The sequence below is a fragment of the Clinocottus analis genome, unplaced genomic scaffold (assembly GCF_023055335.1).
Source record: "Clinocottus analis isolate CAN_PGR_092001 unplaced genomic scaffold, fCliAna1.0.p SCAF_1, whole genome shotgun sequence".
NCBI classification, from domain to species: domain Eukaryota; kingdom Metazoa; phylum Chordata; class Actinopteri; order Perciformes; family Cottidae; genus Clinocottus; species Clinocottus analis.
In genome coordinates, this window is record NW_027175820.1 from 22,644,261 (window position 1) to 22,664,618 (window position 20,358).

The 20,358-nt window shown below is 43.2% G+C and overlaps 1 protein-coding gene and 1 long non-coding RNA gene across 3 annotated transcripts; both read right to left on the reverse strand.

Moving 5' to 3' along the window:
- Window positions 1-313: 313 nt before the first annotated feature.
- Window positions 314-19,099, reverse strand: LOC137782338 (sodium/potassium/calcium exchanger 1-like). 2 transcript variants are annotated; one of them, XM_068571594.1, is made up of 12 exons: window positions 15,539-15,930; window positions 13,768-14,918; window positions 10,369-10,602; window positions 8,767-8,875; window positions 6,773-6,826; window positions 6,347-6,397; window positions 5,685-5,741; window positions 4,280-4,428; window positions 3,377-3,655; window positions 2,730-2,819; window positions 2,342-2,508; window positions 314-1,723 (listed from the first exon to the last, which is right to left on the reverse strand). In XM_068571594.1, exons 2-12 carry the CDS (start codon window positions 14,728-14,730, stop codon window positions 1,474-1,476), a joined length of 2,403 nt encoding a protein of 800 aa, XP_068427695.1. In that variant the 5' UTR covers window positions 14,731-14,918; window positions 15,539-15,930; the 3' UTR covers window positions 314-1,473. The 2 variants fall into 2 exon arrangements, with proteins under 2 accessions (XP_068427695.1, XP_068427702.1); XM_068571601.1 differs by lacking the exons at window positions 5,685-5,741; window positions 6,347-6,397; window positions 6,773-6,826; window positions 15,539-15,930 and adding an exon at window positions 19,031-19,099.
- LOC137784893 (uncharacterized) lies at window positions 16,812-18,891 on the reverse strand. Its single transcript, XR_011077436.1, has 2 exons — window positions 17,585-18,891; window positions 16,812-17,158 (listed from the first exon to the last, which is right to left on the reverse strand). It is a non-coding gene; the product is annotated as an uncharacterized lncRNA (long non-coding RNA).
- Window positions 19,100-20,358: the final 1,259 nt, after the last annotated feature.

Consider the following 20,358-nt stretch of genomic DNA (forward strand, 5'->3'; position numbering starts at 1 on the left):
GTGCTCTGCGCCTGCTGCATTTATCCTGCAGATTTATTTATTTTTTTGTTAATTGTGCCGACGAGAGACTCACATTTCAGCAATCATCTCTCACAATGTGACGCACCATAAATCAAGTTCGGTGATAATTTCTACATATTTGAACTGTCAGCAACCATGTTGAGGACTTTTTAATTATGAATGTGTGACAACGCACGCTGGGGCGACTCCCCCTGTGTCGTCGTGCTCAGTTAAACCACTTTTGATCAAAATCTGGAACATTTTTTAACAAAAAATCCATCGCAGTTCTGCACAAACTGATTTTTTTTGGGGGGGTGAAATGATTGCTGTGATGTCACCACAACAACAGAGACGGACCAACATGGAGTTTGATGTCCGAGAAAATCTATGGGAAGGAAATGCACCGTAGGTACAAGTTTAATTTAAGTAACTTTCTGCATTTCACGCATCATCACATGAGCACTTTTGGACGCATCAGAAATGCTCAAAATGAGCTTGTACGTGTCCGCTTGGCTTTCAGATAGTTCTGTTCAGCTCTCTTCTCTCATCCGGAGTTGAAAGAAGTGAAGCTAAACCGCTAACGGTTGGCAGAAAGCAGGTCTTTTCAGGCGCTTTTCAAGTTGCTCTTTAAAAACACGAGCGATACACAACAGCTGTGTTGATCGACACGACGGTTGACAGGAGGTTAACGGACAGTGGCCGAGTACGGTAGCTGAGAGGGGCCAATCCAGGGAGACAATACAATTTAAGTGCTGCTTTTCTTGGAGAGGTGATGTTTGTCAGTGCTGAAAAATACACAAGTAGTATAACACACCAGTCGTAGAACTGTATTCACTACTGTCCACGCTGGCCTCAATAAATCTGATCAACTCTGTGATTTATGTATAAAGAACAGGACCCTGAAGGGTTCAGAGCGCTGTTCTCCCAAATCCTGTGGCTGGCCTCCTGGCCCTCCCGATATGCAGCAAACTGCATGCATCCTAGTCTGGTTTTAGCAAGTTAGCATGGAAACTATGTGCATGTTAACAAGCAAACTACTATGTACCAGTAGCATTTCACAATGTGTGGGCTTACAGAGAACAGGTGATGCTACGCTCAATATTTTACATTTCTGACACCGAGCGTCATATACATTTTGTATATTATCTATGAAAAAAAAGCTGGACATTGCATTGTGGGATTCTAAGTAGGAGAAAAAAAGTGAATTAAGTTAATTAAAATAATTTGGTATAGTCCCAAATCCTAATTTTACCTCAGAAGGCCAGACTGGAACGAACAACACTATTTTTGGACGGAGTAGCAGAAGAAGTTGGAGATCACAGACTAACAAAGTAAAAACTATGTTGAGGGTGGACTTTTTCCTTCGACGTCGCTGCTCAATAAATGTTCTCGCTACCACGCGTCTACCGCGGTTCCGGTTCGGTTTCTTCTATCTAACATCCAAGATGGCGGCGTGGACATCCCAGCTCCGGCTCAGATGGAAACGGGGCAGACGAGGATGCGATCCTCCAGCATCACGCTGAGCACGAGGAACACAAAGTACAGTACGAACATGGTGAAGCCCAACTTGCGGCTCATCTTCCAGCGGCACGCGGCGATGGAGATGATGACGAAGAGGAGCATGAGGAAGAGCAGCACGATGGCGCAGAACAGGCCGTTGGAGCTGACGGTCACCGGCTCGCCGTTGTGGATCGCCGTGTATATGAGCCACGGGACGGGCAGACTGTGGGGGGGGGGGCAACACACGGGTTCAGCAGATATACATGTACTGTATTTTTTTGGGGTCCTAATTTTTATTTTTCTATTTTTTTTGGGTCCTAATTTTTTTTAATTATTATTTATTTATTTATTTTTTGGATCCTTTTTTTTTTTTTTTTTTTTTTTGGGTCCTAATTTTTTTTTTTTTTTCGTTGCGGGAATGGGCTTCCATATGTTTATTCAAATATCTTGCCAAAAATTTTACAAGATTACACTTGAACACGTCATGAAAGGAATTTACCTTTCGCCCAATCCTCATTTTTACAGAGAGGAGCTTGAATGCATCATAATGTAACTCAATGCAACCTCTTGTTATCGTCGCTGCACCTTTAAAGATTCAAGATGTTTTTACTGTCATACGCACAGATAACAGACAGTTATTCGATCCTACTAACACAGAATTACAATAAACTTAAGGTAAAAAATGAATAACTAAAGAATAAGGCAAAAGATATAACAGTATTGCATTCAATTCAACAATTCGGAGACTGTTACTTCAGTCGTACTTCTTTAGAGCATTTCTTTCCTACGTTGCTGTTTTGTTACTCGTGCTTCAGTTGTTCCATCACCAGCTGGTACTCACCCGACAGTGATGTCGAAGATATTACTGCCCACCGAGCTGGACACGGCCATGTCCCCCAGACCTTTACGGGCCACAATCACGCTGGTGATCAGGTCCGGGATCGACGTCCCGGCCGCCAGGATGGTCAAGCCCATGATCTCCTCTGAGATACCTATAGTCTCCCCCACCTGCAAAACAAGGAGATCACAGATACATAATCCAGGAATCCTTTGGCGTTCATTTCCATCCTGAAAAAAACAGCAGAGACTCCAGAAAGTCCTTTACTAAACCACAACATGTACTTTTTTTTACATCACATGGTACTCGTCACATCTCGAGAGACATTTTCCACCCTCTAGTACTAAACGGATGTGTCAGTAAACTCGACTCGTGTGAGCTGGGAACCAACCTGATGAGCCCACCACACCATCAGGTAGGAGAAGATTCCGATCCACAGGATGGAGCCGAGAAACGAAAATACAAAATACTGTCTGGACTCCTGGAAAACAAGAAGCACGTCCAGTGAAGCCGCCGCAGGTCATTGTTACGAGTCGTTTTAACAGAAGCGGATCCAGAATAATAAATGCTGTTCAAACGCACATGTCAAACTGATCTGAACATGTGTGACATTAGTTCATTTACCATAAAGGCTTAACTGCATTACACTCAAGGAGAACTGGTTGTATTCTCAAGGACCTCATTCAAAGCAAATCATTTATATTTTATTACAATAATCACCAAAACCCTAAATGTTTGTGATGTGACCGGACGGGGATAATAATAAGAATGCATTTTATTTATACAGTGCTCAAAGTCACATTACATGACAGTTAAAATATCCTAAAAGATAAACAATAAAACAAAAAGAATGAAACAAATAAAAATAAATAAAAGCAGTAAGAGAGCACACAGTCATACATCAATAAATAAACTGTCGTTTGAAAAGTGACTAAAGCCGTCACACAAACGTGTGATTGTGATTGCAATGGAGTGGAAGTACAGCAGCACAAGTACAAAGTTAGCAGTACAAGTACTTCAAACGTGGATAGTACTCACCGGGTTGCGGACGTCCGGCAGCGTGAGCCACAGCGGGAACACGATGGGCAGCAGCAGCAGGTAGGTGGCCTGCTTGCGTTTGGTTTCAGGCCACTTTAAAGACAGCGGTTCACTCTCCTCCTCCTCCCCCTCCCCTCCTTCCTCTTCCTCCTCCTGCTTCTCCTTGTTTCCATCGTCACCACTACTACTACTACTGCCACCCTCGCTCTGGACGGACTCGCCGCTTCCCTCGTCGCCGCTGGAGCTGCCGTCCGAGCCCTCCGACCCCCCCGCTGCCGCCTGCAGGAGAAAGAGCACCGCTTTACATTTTGGTTGACTTTCATTTGAATAACCTGGATCCTGAATATTCGTTTACAACAAAAACTTGTGACTCTTCACGGCAGGAAAAGCAATCATTTCCATACTTCCAGGAATGAATGCAGTTATTAATCATGATTGAAATATCTTTGTCTGCTGGAATTGTACTTCACTTGTCATTCAGAGCGGCAGCGACTCGCACAAAACAAAGGAAATAAATCAAGGGTTCGTGACTCAAGGGGGGCGGGGCTTATGGAGGCAGAAGACAACAGATTCCTCTTCTGGATGACGAAGTGTCTGCTATCAACCTTCACATCAGCAGGTGGAAGTTTCTAATGCTTTATACGACCCAAATTGAGAACATTTGAAGTTTTTAAGATGAACGCTCCCGGGTTATACTGACAATAAGAGTTAATTAATAGTCAACAAGTTCATCAAACCTCCTATTTATGGCAGGAATCGTCACTTTGTTGTGGTTGTTCATGTTTTGCAGAGAAAAGAAGAGCATGTGGAGGTAGTAGCATCCAAAAGACACTTACAAACTGTAGGATGGAATTTGAAAAAAATCTCCCTCTAAGACAGATCAGTGTGAATAACTGTGTGGACCTTTGAGGCGTCCGGCTGGCCGTCCGTCTTCTCGCTCTTCTCTTCTGTCTTTTGAGGCTGTGAGGTGGACGGCTCGCCGGCGGCGGCGCTCCCCGGTGCACCGGCGGCGGCAGGAGCGCCGGCCGGCTCAATCAGCTTCGGGTCGTCGTCTGAAGAAAGAGGAACAACACACAGAGTGACCGGGAGATCTAAACACAGATAATACAACTCATCTGCAGATATACTGCACACAGGGAACTCCAACACTCCAGTTAAGTCGTTCAGTCCTCCTTTTCCATCACCGCCATCGCTCCAAAAAGTCCTCTGTATCTTAACAAGTCTGTGTTTGACAAAAACTGCTCACACACACACACACACACACACACACACACACACACACACACACACACACCCGCTTCCCTCCATTGTGGGGTCCGAACTGGTTTCACCCAATTGTGGGGCCCACCCTTTCCAGTGTCACACACACACACATACACACACCCCACACACACACACACACACACACCACACATACACTCGTTTTCCTCCTTTGTGGGGTCCGATTCTGTTTCAGCCAATTGTGGGGCCCACCCTTTCTAGTGCTTCTTACACACGCACAATAATTATCAGGAGGTGCTTCTTATTTCACACTGAGACACACAAAACGTTTTTTTTTTTACGCTGAAGATGACCAAATAATTATGCTGCGTGGGCCGACACTGAGTGCCAGTGCTGAGAGATAAACATGCTCTAGTAATGGGGGAAAGGGATTCATTCACATTCACACACACACACACACACACACACACACACACACACATACACACACACACACACACACGTGTTGTTCCATCTGCATGTTAATCTTTAGGGCTGATTGATTCAGTCTTGTTGAGGACCCTCTACACTCGCTGCAGCTCCGCTTTGCGCTGCACTTGAGGACTCTGGAGGAGCTCATTAGTCGGCAGTGTGACGCACAAACACCCAGCGAGCGGCTCCGCTGATTGTGGCCAAAGACCTCCTTCAACCCTTAAAACACGCTTTCGTGACCCATAGGCAACCAACCTTCCAGCACACAAACTTCTAAATAAAAATACTAGATTGTTTTAGCAGGTTAACATGGAAACTATGTGCATGTTAACACGCGAATAGGAGCCTTCAATGAAACATGAGATCTGAGTCATGTAAATGTCAGTAATACAGAAAACAACTCGAGACGCAGTATTTTAGAGTTAAAGAGGCTGCAAATAAAATGGCCACACTACTGAACAAACCATTTTTTTAAATTCAGCTAACAATGTCACACAGCGTTGTGTCTTTTACTCTCAGACCAAACTGTACATATTTTTGCACTTATCTCATGAAATTTATACAAATATCCGTATCTGACTGATAGTTTCGAACAAAATTCGAACAAACAACTTACCTTCAGAAATGCGAAGGTGTGACTTGCTCTTGCTCAGGAGCTTAACTTTGCTCGGGGCTGAAATTAAGAGAATCATCGCTCATATACAACAGGAGATCTTTTCTAATATCGGTCAAAGGGAAACTTCATCCACAAGAGGGGAAGTGCAACCAAGTCAACATGCCTTATAAACACTCACACTCTGCCGTCATGCATCCTGAGTCTTAGTACGTAGACGTGGGACAGTGTATATCTCCTCATACGCTTGACTGTTGTATATTTATATTTTATGGGCTGCCAAATTAGCCACTGAATAAAAGTATCATGGTATTTACAATAGATTCTGTTTTAAAGACTTGTTCAAAAATGCAATAATAAAAAAATGCAAGATATGCGCATACTAAATGAGCACAGGTTATTGTTACTACTATTAATGTAAAGGTTATATATCAGTTTCCTGAACAGCCAGTGTGTGAAAAAAAGGTCAGTGATCCTCACAACAACACAGAAACAACTGAATGCAAACAAACACTCATGCAACCATGCCCATCAAATATGACATCATCCAAAACACCCAAAACCAGTTCAGAAACATTTCTGGGACAGAAGCAGACCAGACTGAGCACCACTAGCACCACTACAACAACAACAACAACAACAGACGGGGCACAAACAGGTCTTACCTTTCCTCAGTACTGACCCCTCCCCTCTGACATCACCATTAAAGGATGTTTCTAATTGGCAGAGACACATCAGACTAAACTCTGAACATCTTCGGTCTCTTCTGGTTATGTGACATTGTAATCACACAACATTACACAACTATATAAATATATTTATATATAATAATGAAATACAATGTTATATCAGATGAATAGTTTACTGTTATATTAATAACGCTTCTTGTTATAACGTAATAAGTGTGTATGTTGTAATTACGTGAAAACCACGTTAATACATGATACCGATCTATTTTCTGGTGTGGCAGCAAGACGCTGCCATGTGATGACTGCGATGCGTTCACTGTTCTCTGTGCTCATCGACTACAACCACAACCAAACACGTGACAAGGAAACGACGAGGAGGCGACAACACGTTGCCGCTCTTACCTCCTCTGGCTTTCCTCTGGCCGGGCGCTCTCACTGCGCCTCTAATGGTGGCCTCTAGGAACGGAAAACCCACAGCAGCCATTTCAACTTCTTGTTCATCAGAGGTTCACTTATTTTCTACCAGACTGATGATGCGTCCACTCAGCACTACACAGCACCGGCAGGAGATTTCTAGCATATTTTGAGCTTTCTGAAAGGTCTGGATGTGATGCGTTTTGTTCCTGTAGGTCAGTGCTTCGCAACCTTTTTTCACTGACGTACCCCGTGTGGAATTTGTTTTCAGCCAAGTACGCCCTAACTAGTGCAAAGCATTTTTTTTTCCACGAAAAAAACATGTCAGTGATCCATTTTCTTAGTATAATCCAACATATTTTTTTTCTCTTGTGTTTCTGACTCCTGGAAAAAAAAGTCCTTACATTTATGAAACGCACATCCGTTTTCTTCCAGATGAGTTTGAATGTACAAAACTTGCAAACCTCCAATATATGTACATTTAGTTTGAGTGCATGGAGTAATTCAAACTCACTTGTAATATTTAGAACATTGGTGTACTTTTATGGTTAAAATGACTATTTTTCCCAACTGTTTTACACTTTTTGTTTAGTTGTTCTTAGGCAATAAACACAGGAGAGAAAACCGGTCTTCGCTCTATGTTGCTGTTGAAAGGGTAACTTTAGAAATATTTTGCCTGGACCCATTTTATCTATGTTTTTGTTTCTAATATCTTTGAAATTTGGTCAAATATTCTGGGAGAACGCTGCTAAAGTGCTTGTTTTTTTGTGGTGTGTCAATTTGTTTTGGAAACGATCATACAGAGAATGAACAGGAAAACAAAAACATATAGGGTCCCGGTTTAAAAATACCCAAACTACCAATTAACAAGGTAAAGTATTTTCGGAGGAGAATCGTTACTTTTACAGAAGTAAATACATCTGAATACTTCCTCAAGTATAAATCGGAATACTTCCTCCTCAGCTGAATCTATGTAACTGAACAGAAAACACACAGACAACTGGTTTAGTCGTCACGTTCCCGGGCCTCAGCTCCGGCCCCCCTGCTACTGAACACCGGCTCCACAGATATAAAGAGCTTGGTCCGTTAGCACGCTGGCTCTTATCCAGCTTTTATTAGCCTGTATTGAAAAGCTGATTAAGGATCAGTGGTGGCAGAGTGCTGTGAGGGCGAGGGAACATCGGCACGGGGAGCTCGAGGACGGGCTGAAGGTCGCCGTGGTTCATCACTCGGCCCTGACTTACAGGAAGGGACAGGACGGGCGGACCAGGTCGAACCAGGACAGATCAGGACCGAGCTGAGTCACTAGAGCTGGAAGATTTAGTCCATCGACAGGAACTGTGTCTATAGTTTCAGTCAAGACGTTCACTAGCTCCAGATCCTCCGATTTTCATGTATGATATTAATTAGACACATTTATACAAAGCAGACAATGATAGAAGAGTTATCCGCTGCAGCCCTTCTGCACAGCGTGCAGTGGGATATTATGATGATGTGGTGCAGGAACAACACAACAGTATCAAGTTAAGGTGTACACAAAGACTGTCATCAAACTTTTTTAGGAAATTTACCCATTGTTGTGATCAAATAATATCCAAAATGCTGTCAAAAGTGAAGAGTTGAATTTATTTGCAGTCATTATTCTTAACTTTTAAGTGAGATTTGAGATAAAATACTACATTTGATGGACTGAGAAACTGTTCAGATTTGGTTGTTAAGTTCTCTTAAAAGTAAATTGTCTTTTTGGTTTATTAGTTAGTTGTCTTTTGCACCTCAAAACCACTGCACATTGATGATAATATATGAAAACCTTTTCTCTTGCGCACCAGCTGCCTCCTTAAAATGTGAGCATGAGATTGACTAGAATAACCTTTTCGGGTCAAATGCAAAAAAAAAGTGGTGCATATAAACTCCTTAAAAGCCACCAGGCTGCTAGTTTGATCTCATAATGTCAGAAAGCATGGCTGCCGTCGGGTGGTTACCTTCTCCCAGCGGGTCCAGCGTGTGGATCATCAGCTGGAAGATGGTGCTCCTCAGCGAGGTGTTGTGGAGGGAGGCAGTGCTGCCGCCCCGCTGCAGCATGGGACGCACCTGCAGGCCGGCAGACAGAGTCAGAAACCAACACTGGATCAAGAACTTCAGGGCAATGTAAAGTTGAACAAGTGCAAACCTTTGAAGAACAACAGCACCAAACTATTGTGTGCTTTTAAAGAAGCAGGGAGTAGAATTCAGTTTCATCTAGCGGCGAGATCGTAACCATTTTAACATCCCTACTAGGTGAATGTCGTATCTAAACCCTGGTGACCATATTTTCCATTTTGAGTATATATATATATATTTATGCATGCACCCACACAAATATGTATGGGGGTTTATCAGGATTGGGGGACACCTTTCACACCATGCACAGTGCCTCATATTCTGTGCCGTCTCCCAAAATCCCCCAAAACATAGTTTATTTGAAAACTGCATAATAGTACTAGTTAAACACACACACACAAAGGATATACATATTGATTGTGGGATACTTTTTAAAACTAAACACAAGATCTATCAGCGTGCAACAAGCGAAGGCTGCCGGCTAAATGGAAGACTACTGCACCGTTGCTATCTGGGGCATCTTAATGTGACCTTTTACTTTGACACTTCCACTGTGCGAGGCCACTAATGTACTCTTGCTGTGTGTGCTCATCGCAGCGTTTCCTCGTCGGATCGGATTCTTTTGTGAAGGCAGGAGCTCTTTACGAGAAGACGGCATGCTAACAGTTAGCCGCTAAGTTAGAGCGAGATTGATTTGACAAGCAAATGAATACCTCGGTTTTAAATTCAGCCTTGTAGCGCTTTGTTTATCTTCTGTAATAGTGGGACAAAACATAATGAATATATGTGTTTGGGTTGAAAACATATTTAAATATCATTGTAATTGTAGTGAAACCGGGCGTGTTGTTCAGTGTTTAACAGATATTTGTCTGGAATCGAGACTTACTGTATTTTACCCACTGTGTGGAAGCAGGTGTTTTCCTTTTACTTAATTTATTCAGCCAGCGCTGAGTTGCATATTCAAAACTGCTTTTAGTGTTCTCATTTCAATTCGAGTTTGTTTTCAGACATCTCGTGCAGCAAACGTTGCCTTATTAAGCTAGCAAGCTACAGCTGATACAATCTGCTGGTGTCAGTTGTGGTTAGAAATGAGAAGCTGCTTTTATCAAAAAGTCTGAAATCAGAGCTATTGTTTCAAAAATGTATGAGTTACATTGGTAAATCTGCCACTGTTAACGCTAAGTTTAATTTTACACACTAAAATGTAGCATTTACCTGTACAGAAGACGTAATACAGCCTCAGAAATCACTTTTCCACTCGTGGAAGTTATTTTACAATACCGTCCAGAGGGGGAGGAATCTTTGGGATTAATTTCTGCCTTTACATGAGGAATTACATAACCGACATCATAACTGACTAATTCACTGACTAAGTAAAATGTCCATAGAAAATAAAGGTGCAATAAACTGGGAACTCTAATAGTGAGAGCGATGTCAAACCAACACCAGTCCACATCAACAATGATACGTCTCGCTTTTCATACCTTGAGTCTTGCTTTCTCATCTTGTGGTTCTGATGGCGGTTTGATGCATTGAGGGGAGCTCGGAGGTGGTTCAGGTTCTCGCTTGGATTCATCTTTAGCTTTTAGTGCGGCAGGAGGAGGTGCAGCGGCAGCAGGAGCAGCAGGAGGAGGAGAAGTTGGTGCAGCAGCAGCAGCAGGAGGAGGAGGAGGTGCAGCGGCAGGAGGTGGTGCTGATGCGGGTGGAGCTTCACTCTCCTGTAAATTCAGTGACAATTTAATCAGTTAGCAGCACCTCAGTAATGCAGCGTACCTGTTAACATATCCAGAGATGTGTTTGGTTCATCGTGTAAAGATTCTCCATCACACGCTCAGTCGTTCAGATTTCCTTTGACAATTTTTTCCAAATTTAAAAATGTACCAAAATAGAAATTCAGAGCATCAATAAAGCAGCAAATGGCTATTTGCTTTGTCAAGATAAAGCAGACTTTTAAGTTTCGTTTTTGGCGTAACGTGTGTCAAGAGGCTCAGACGCACAGATGAGTGTAGCCGGTCCTTTTTCAAAATAAAACATTTTCCCGACTTTTTTTTCTTCTTTTATTTATTTTTTTAAAACTTCTTTAAAAATTCATTCATTATTTCTGTGCGGCCCGGTACCAAACCGACCTGGGCCCGGGGATGAGGACCGCTGCTCTACATGAAGAGAGAATGAAGGACGCAACTTCATATGGTCTGAAGCACATTTTGGTCTGAGGCAATGCTTCATTAGCATTCATTCAATGCATGCTTTTTTTTCTTTTTCTTTTTTTTCATTCAATGCATACTTTTTGGTCAAAGGCAATGCTTCATTAGCATTCATTCATCAGGCACATTATGGTCTGAGGCAACGCTTCATATGGTCTGAAGCACATTCTTAACCAATATAGAACCTGCACACTGAGGAGGAGCATGTCTGGGGGGGGATGGACTCCCCAAAAGCTGTGCAACAGTGTTCCCGGGCAGACCAGACAAAGGACTGTGCAGTAATCCAATCACTACAGCATGTATGACTTTCTTGCCATCAGCAAAAAAGCACATTACAAACCTTAAGCCTTAAAGTTGATCCTGCTTTATTACTTCACCTTGAGGCGCCGTGTCAACACATGGTTCCAACCCTTTCATTATGACTGCTGACACCGTGCTCACATGTTGCATGTACATGACGGTGTCATCTAACGCAGGCCTGTGTAATATTGTGGCATTAGGGAGGCTACGTTTAGTGCAAACAAAAAGGGCAGGGCCCTGCAAGCTATTGGCTAAGAGGATCTAGGTCTCACTTGCCTTTGGACTTGGTTCAAAAGACTTGTGGCAATTAACTGACCTGAGCTATTTTAAAAACTGTTGGTGCACATGTGGCACAAACATGGAGTCTCGTGCAAGAACCGTATCGTATTCTCATCTAAAATCGTTTTAATTTTTTGTTTTTTTCAGCGAGGCCTGCTGGAATAAATCCAGGAAGTCAGATTCACTAAAGTCTCTTCACTGCACAGACATGATGGTGGACAGCACCTGGTAAGCTCTGCTTGAGGGCAAATACGAAAAATAATAAGAAAAAACCTGAAAACATAACCACAGCTGTCATCGTTGACAAATTTTTAAAAAAAGAGTGGTTTAACGTGCAGTTTAGATGCTAAAACAGGAGGCAGTTAAAGTGTCGGGGATGCACGACGTGATGACAGGTGATACGAGGAACGAGTTATTGATTACAGGAGACGTGTGTTTCCTTCTGGATAATAACTTCCTGAAAAGGAGCCAGAGTCAGTCGCCGCGACCGAAATTGAATGAGTCGTCGAGCCAAATATAATCTGTTGCCGGTAAATTGGCAAATCATCATAAACATCACATTGTCGCGATGGACGGAATACTGATTTGACGTTATTTGTTTCTTTATTATTTATTTCAGTTGGTGGTTATTCAAATCAGATAGCTTACAAAATCTTTTAAAAAAAAATCACTCCTTCGTGCCAATGAATCTGTTCTCAAGTGATTCCTGCCTGAGTGCTTCGTCTCTGCAACGCGGCCTACATGCAACAGGTATCCTTCTCTGAGCAGATTATAAAGACACACGACTGTAAATACTCCAACAAAAAAAAAAAAGTGTTGCATAAAACATATACTGTAATTCCTGGAAGAGGGTATTTGAGAATGCAGTGATTGTGACCCATTAATGTGGCAGCATGCGTCAGTGTCATCACGCTGACTGCAGACGCGCTTCAGGCTAATTGGAGAATGTGCTGGGCGATACTTGAAATACTGGAACGCAGCGCTGCATGTTAATTACGGGGCTCAGACATCTACTGCTTTCTGGGAGCAGCGGGACGCCGGTTAGTCTTCAGGCATTCTGCAGAAAAAAATAGCCCTTTAAAATAAAAAATAAAAAAAAGCATTCCTTTGTTTGTTGTTCAATAACATATCTGCATTCTGGCAGAGACGAGGTGACGTTTTCAGTCACTTCATTACTGCGACGCGCTGTCTGTGACACCTGGAGTCCTTTCTGTTCAGCATCATCAAAGGATTCGACACACAAATACAGGGCATCGCCTGCTCAGACCCACAACATCGCTGCCCCTCTTTCATTGCATCCGAGCAGGCTGCAGTTGCAACTGGGAGGAGATGAAAGGGTCGAAAATATGTATTCTGTTCAGAAGGAAGTTGATCTGAACTGCATCTGTGTTGTCTGCATCTTTTGTGATATCTGCTCACTGTTTTTTTGTTTTGGTTTGCTCTTTTTGGATGTCGCACAACGGCAAAATAGTTTTAAATCCAACACTTAAAAGTGAAATCATTTGTGATTGAGGACTACTTCTTTTGACTGGAATCTTGGTATTACAATAGAATTACCAGGAAGATATTCTGTGTAATATTGATGTAATGGTGGGACAAACTAATATTTTCCTAATTCATATATTCTTTGGTCTTTAAACATGCTTGATAACTGTCGGAAAAAAAAGATTGTAGCAGTTTCTCAGAGCACACGTTTACATATTCAAATTGCTAGTTTTCAATATTCTGTTTTAAAAATGAATGAAATAATAAAAGTAGTATAAGGAAGTGTTGTACAGCGTTTGCTTCAGTTGATTGGCTAATCAAGACTTTCAACTGAAGGACACTACTGAGTCATTTCTGCTCTCGACAACCGGCACATAACTGATCAGAAACTACAATTACATATTTCTATTCTCACTGGATTGTGTTCAGTGCATCATGAATGAGATGGATTTGAGGTTGCAAATCAATCAGTTATTTCGAGCCGCCAATGTTGAATGGAGAGCTGATTGGACACGGAGGCAATCTGTATTTAACTATTAAATCAGCTTATTCATGTGAATACACAATCTCCCTCTTTACTCCACCTTTTCTCCTACACGCGTGTCGCCTACTGACCTTCTCCGGCTCCTCCGCCGTCCACACCTTGACGATGCTCATGTGCCTGTTGATCTGGGTCTTGACCACGCTCTCGATCTGACTGTTGAACTTCATGAAGCTCACGTAGCTTATGTAGCCCGTCAACAGCAGCAAGCTCTCCCACCACAAGATCATGTTGTCCAGGAAGAAGACGATGAGCATGATGAGGTCCAGGATGTAGAAGGTCACGTCCCGGAAGAGCGGCCACCAGGTCAGGTGCAGCATCTCCCGGGAGAAGATGGCGCACATGCCGATCACGAACAGGATGTTGAAGACGGCCGAGCCCACGATGGTGCCGATGCCCACGTTGCTGTGGGAGATGAAGACCCCGATCAGGGAGGTGAAGAGCTCCGGGGCCGAGCCTCCGGCCGCCATGAAGGTGGCCCCGGCCACGTCGTCGGAGATCTCCAGCTTGTTGGTGATGACCTCCAGGCCGGGGACGAAGAACTCGTCGCAGACGATGGCCAGGGCCACGAACATGTAGATCATGCCCAAGAGGTGCAGGGACACCCAGCCCTGCTGCCGCTGCTCCACCGAGAAGAGGTCCTTGGGGTAATCGCCCTTCCTGTGAGGGGGTTCAAGTGCAGAAGTGACTGTAGTGGTGGGTGGCGGTGGAGTTGGAAGAGGTTGGCGAGGTTGAGGAGCTACGTAGATACACTGTTCTATATCGGTCCTGTTGACGATGATCACCGGAGGTTTGGTGTTCTCGTGGTAGGGGCCCTCCAGCGTCTCGTTGGAGGCCGCCGCCGCCACCTCCCGAATGCTGACTTCCACAACATCATCGGCGAGAGCGTCGCCCGTCCGGGCGGAGGCGGAGGCTCGGAGCGCCGGCAGCCTGGCCTTCAGAGTCAGCGTGTAGACGAAACACAGCAGCACGCCCGAGACGAGGAAGAGGACGCGACTGCGCTGGAGTCTCCTCCTCGGAGGCGAGCGCACCTTCATTGCCCCTCGTGGGTCTCGACTCCAAAAACAGGAAGTTACGCCAGAAGCATCGCTATTCCTTGATGGCTCCAGCTCCGTTACGTGGCGAGAAGAAGACACCGCCGACGACGCCGACAGGGAGGGGAGACACACGCGTACGCAGAGTGGGCTTCATCTTTCACAGCGGGCAGCTTCAACCTGTGGAAGGACTGGGAACGGACACAAAACATGTCATCGTGGACATTTGTAATGTCATGGAATCTGCTTAGCTGCAGAGGAAGGAGCTACTGAAGAGTAGTGTGTCTGTGTGTTGTTGTTTTTTTAGGGTGGGGGGTGATGGGGATGCAGACAGCCACCTGTTACTATGGCTACATAATCACACAAGCTTTGGTTTCTAACAAAACAGGAGTGCATTGAAGACGCTTTGAAGGCGTTGACACGGAAAGGAATAAACCCCGGACTTGTCTGACAAATCAAGCAATTAAATCCAGAATAGCCTCTGATTAAATTAAGCGCGAGCGCGCGCGCGCGCGAGGAGATGACGTGTTGACATTGGAAATAGATCGTTAAGGAAACCGGAGTTAACCATATAGCCTCCGTGCGTCACGCTCTCTCCGTGTTAATAAAACCATCACATATGTGATCAAAAGCGGGCGTGTTGAGGCTGAAGAGTGGAGGAAAGGACGCCGGCGAAAGACAGCCGATAATCCTTCACCATCACAACAACAACAAAAAAACAACACACACACAAAAAAAGAAAAACAAAACGTGCAATGGATGTGGCGGTGCGCGGGGAGAGGTGCTGAGGGGGGAGGGCGGGGGGGCTCACCTGTAGCGCCGGCTGCTCGGCCCCTCGCCGCTGCGGACCGTGCCTCCAGCTGCGCGCAACGCAGAGATGCTGACTCCGAATTTCGGGGAGCTACAAGGGCGCACTGCATGTCGGGGCTGGAACGGAGCTCAGCATAATGCCGCTAAGAGGATTAGGAGCCGAACACCTCTCGCACCTTCCCTTTTCAACGCACGACACCGTATCAATACGCCAACGTTCAAAGCGCTGTGGTCGCGTCGCGCAGCTGAAGGTTTGAGGGGGAAAACCTCGCGGGGCGGCTGCGAGCGCGCGCGCGCGCGCGCGTTGGGTGGAGACGTGTGAGACTGGAGGAGCGGGCTCGTTGTGTTGCGCGCATGTGTGTGGACTGGTTTAGCTTCGTTTTGTTATATATTTGTCTTTTCTTAAAAAAATAAATAAATAAAAGCATGCACGTGGAAAATAAATGTTTGTTTAGTTCAGATAGAGATATTTGCTTCAGTGATGAATTAGTGTTTGACAACTTTTTTTGTTATACATGGTGTCTTAACATTTAGTGAAACATTCCATGTTAAAGTTAAAATTTAAAAAGAAAGCGTGTGTAGGATTTAGGGGTATTTATGGGGAGAAATTGATTATAAAAGTCCTAACTAAAAAATATTGTATAATCACCTGTTGCTCAGTTGGTTGCAACCGCAATGCTTGACAGCACTAAAGTTGTCGTACTACTCCTTTAATGTGGCAGTTTGGTCATGTAGTTCAGGGTTAGTGAAGATATAGTTTTAGACTGTAATTCTAGAGATGTATGATGATATGATACCACGCCTCCATCTATACGCATCTCCACCCATGCCTTCTGAACTAGACCTTTGCAAAGGTGCACAATATTTTTCTTGCAGCAGATTGGTCTTTTTCTGGAAGGGGGTTTAAAGAGACTGGCACGTAAACTGAGTGTTTCAGATTGAGGGATACCACAGCTATTTACAGACAGCATGAGGAAAAGAATGAGTTTAACTATCAAATATGTTGAAACTTAACATACAAGTATAAAGCTACAAGGTTTCCTATAAAAAAGGTCCAATAGGATTCAGAATTAACTTTTCTTATAAAATACTGAAGAAAAAATGTTCTATGATGTTTTTAAGCCAAAACCATAGCTCAAGACTATGTGTGCATGTTCCTTATTCTACTCACCAGTGGTGGCGGCTGGTAACATTTTTTGGGGGGTGGGCGCTGTTGGGCGGCACGGTTTAAAAAGCACGCCACAATGAGAAGAAAAGAGTTCTTGAGTCGAATATTCGAAGGAAAAAAATCCTTTATTTCAAGAAAACAGCTCAACACTGTCCAATAACAACTATCGACAAACTGTAACTTTGGGCATGAGAGGTTCAGAGCAGAATGGTATAAGAAACATTGGGTTGGGTTTCAGAGGTTAACAGAATAAAAGAGATGCCCAGCCCTCATAGGAAAGAGGTTCAGAGCAGAATAGATTCAGGAAGAGATACATCACATTTTACATTGGGTGTTTGACAGAGTAGGCCACTACTTGTGGCATTCACATTGAGGGCCCTGCAGTAAGGTGGCACTGATGAGGTCTTTGAAGGCAACACGTTCTCTGGTGTGTCCAAGTATGATGTCACAAACCTACAGATAAATATATAGAGAGAGTCAGAGACAGATAAGTTGTGGGGAAATATCTACTACAAAACAGACTTTATACTACAGACAAAAGCCAATAATCAGACTTGACAAAAAAAAACATGTTTTGTGTGTTTTGATGGCTCAAACAAAAAGGCCAGTAGCCTTAATGGCTGTAGCCTGGTGCTACGGCCATATAGATGCTAATAACCTTTGACTTCAACCATTGTTGTGGCTGCAGACAAAAAAAAACAACTATGTTTTTTGTGTCTTGATGGCTCATCAACATATACAAAAGGCCTGGAGCCACCTTGATGCTCGAGCCTGGAGCTTTAACACAAACACACACACAAACTAACTTGTTGGGGGTTGAATTAGTGGGAAAGATAAAACATTAAACTCTAACAGGCATCTGCTGATTTTGACACTCACCTCTGCATCAATCCTCCCATGCTTATTAGCATCCAGCTAACCAGCTACGGTTAGCATGTAGCTTGAGGAGAAGCTTCGGGTGGACGTCCTCCCGCGGTCAGTGCTTTGCAGCTGGTTTTTAAATCAGGACGTTCGGGTCCAACTCTTTCGGCCTCTTCTTGTCAACATCTGATCGTCGATTGAAATATGTTTCGCGTAGAGACACCACAGAGTTTTCAGTCGCCATGTCTCTGCTAGTTATGTTGCTCGCGTATCTACATGGGAGCTATACAGGAAGTGAGGGAATGATACAGGCCTCTGATTCGACGAATAGTCCAGTCACGTTGAAATAAGAAGCGATGTCATTGGCCAGGGCGCAAACTTTTGCGCCCGTAGATTCCAGTTTCATCCGCCAATGAGAAGCTCTCCTTGCCGTAACGCCCGTGAAACGTTTGCTCGCTGCCCATTCGGCCGGTGCCCGAGAAAGGGGGAGAGGCTTTAGTGACGATGAATATTTATATTTGGTCACGTTTAATTTAAGTGGTTGTTGACATGGGCTTACGGTCTCCCACACACTTATAGCGCGTCAACACGGTATATTTCTTATTTGAATTATTTGATATATAATGGGGGTATTCCAGAAAGCGTGTTATGTAGAAACTCAGAGTAAGTTAACCCTGAGATCAGGGAAACTCTGAGTTATCCGTTCCAGAAAGAGAGGTAACTGAAAATGAGTCAATCACCATGGTAACAGACCCGGTGAACGTAACCTGCTCTCTGGCAGGTTTTCTACAAGAAACCCAAAGTTTCTACCTGTCTGCTCCCACATGAAGAAAGCTGGTAGACATGGATTACCCATTCCTACCAAATCCGATTGACATCGAAGTCTTCGTGATTCAAAATGCTTTACGTCACGAGAGAGTCTTCTGACCCAGATTAGACGTTTTATCATTTCCAGAGGAACATCTGTTAAAACGTTACCGCTTTTCCTCTGGACGTGCACTTACGTCAGAGCAAAGTTTATGCATCGCGCTATCTTTTTTATTTGTTGCAAACTGCAGTTTTCTTTTCAACATCGGCGCTGCAGAGCACTCCGGAAAGGCAACAGTTTGTAGCGCTGTGAGGAAAAGTAACCTCAATACTTTAATGAGTATTTTAATGTGTGTTGTTGTAGGCGACAGCGTCACATTTTAAATGACTTCAATAGGTATAACATAAAATGTGTAAGTGTCTCCTATGTGGGGTATTAAGTGAGAAGACGTGTTAAAACAACATTTTATGAGAGGATTAATTTACTATTTCAAGTAGCCACTGAATTAATATTTACTTTGTCTAATAGCCTAAGTCAATTATAAAAAAAAAAGAATTAAAATTAAAGCCAGGCGCAATCATAGCCTAGCAATATATGCCTTACCTTTTTGAAGTATGTTTTTATATCTCATTTTTAGCTGCTGTGCTCATAATCACCGTGGGCCTGCAGAAGCACCTCCAACTCTATCGCTGTGAAATATGTTGCTCTGTTATTTTCCGTTGTCATGGTGACTCGTGATATCGGGGCTCCATTGATGATGGCTTTTTATAATACTCATGCACGCGCTTAACTCCGGGTGAACATTTTAGAGTTGATTGAACTAACGCAGATCGGCTGTTCTGGAACCGGAAACTCAGAGTTTCCCATCTCAGAGTAAGTCAACTCAGAGTTCAGGGATAGACTCAGAGTTTGTTGAACCTCCTTTCTGGAATACCCCCAACATCTAAAAAGCCAAAAGACCAACAACATTTTTTTAAAAACACTTTTGACATTCACAACATGGATCTGAGGGGAAAATAAATAAATAAATACACCACACCTCCAAAATAGGAACTCTGATGTTTATTTTGACAGGAAAACCTCATTGTGACTTACAATCAAGTTTGAATTTTGGGTTAAAAAGGTTTAAATCAAGCTGCTCGTCCATTACGCATCCTTCCCACATTTACCTTTAGAAAAAACCCCGAAACGAATAAAATTAAATTAAAAACTTCAGTCGACACAAATAAATATAAAACAAACAAAAGGCTCAAAAGGTGAACAGTTTGAAAAGGACAAAAACACAAAACAAAAGATCTGAGCAAAAATAATCAAGCTCGAGAAATTTACTTAACAGGATGTTCTGAAACTGAAAAAAAGTATTTATTCCATTAGGATTATGACCAAAACGTCTCCGGTTCAAACAACAATGTGTTGAATAATTATGATTTTATTTTGTAGAAAGAACGGAGATGTTTGACATCTTTCCTGTCCGCTGTAAACATCTTAGACTAGTGATTTCTCCATATTTAACTGAATTCACAGCAAACATCTCATCATTCTGAGCAGTTTTTAACAGGACAGTTATAACTTCACGTCCAGAGGTATAAGCAATATTGTGTCGTTACCAATAAATCAAATTGTGAGTTATATCAGGAAAATTAATACACATCTCCTTCCCCATTAATTTGCATGGCTTTGCTAATAGTCACAGAAGTCAAGGAATAGAAACAACACTCATATTAAATTAAAAACTGACGGGTTGTAGTGAAGAGACAGTGTTTTCATGCAAAGGCATCTGAAATAATATCTCTATCGATACAAGAATCTAAATACAGTACGTTCTGACGAAAAACATTTTGTTTTCACACAACAAACCCATGAAGAAACCAAGCAAACGCCTTCAACATAAGGGAGAAGATCACACAAATGTGCTTGTTTCTTGCATTCAAAACGAAGCAGTGTATTCTAAAGTCACCGATAGAGGAAGCATCATCGAACACGC

Bases quoted from the DNA above. Each gene is read 5' to 3' on its own strand.
- LOC137782338 (XM_068571594.1), bottom strand. From the start codon at position 14,730: ATGAAGGTGCGCTCGCCTCCGAGGAGGAGACTCCAGCGCAGTCGCGTC. The intron at 5,742-6,346 runs GTAAGACCTGTT...TCTTAATTTCAG, and splicing joins GGGGTCAGTACTGAGGAAAG to CCCCGAGCAAAGTTAAGCTC. The intron at 1,724-2,341 runs GTGAGTACCAGC...CCCCCCCCACAG, and splicing joins ATCTTCGACATCACTGTCGG to TCTGCCCGTCCCGTGGCTCA.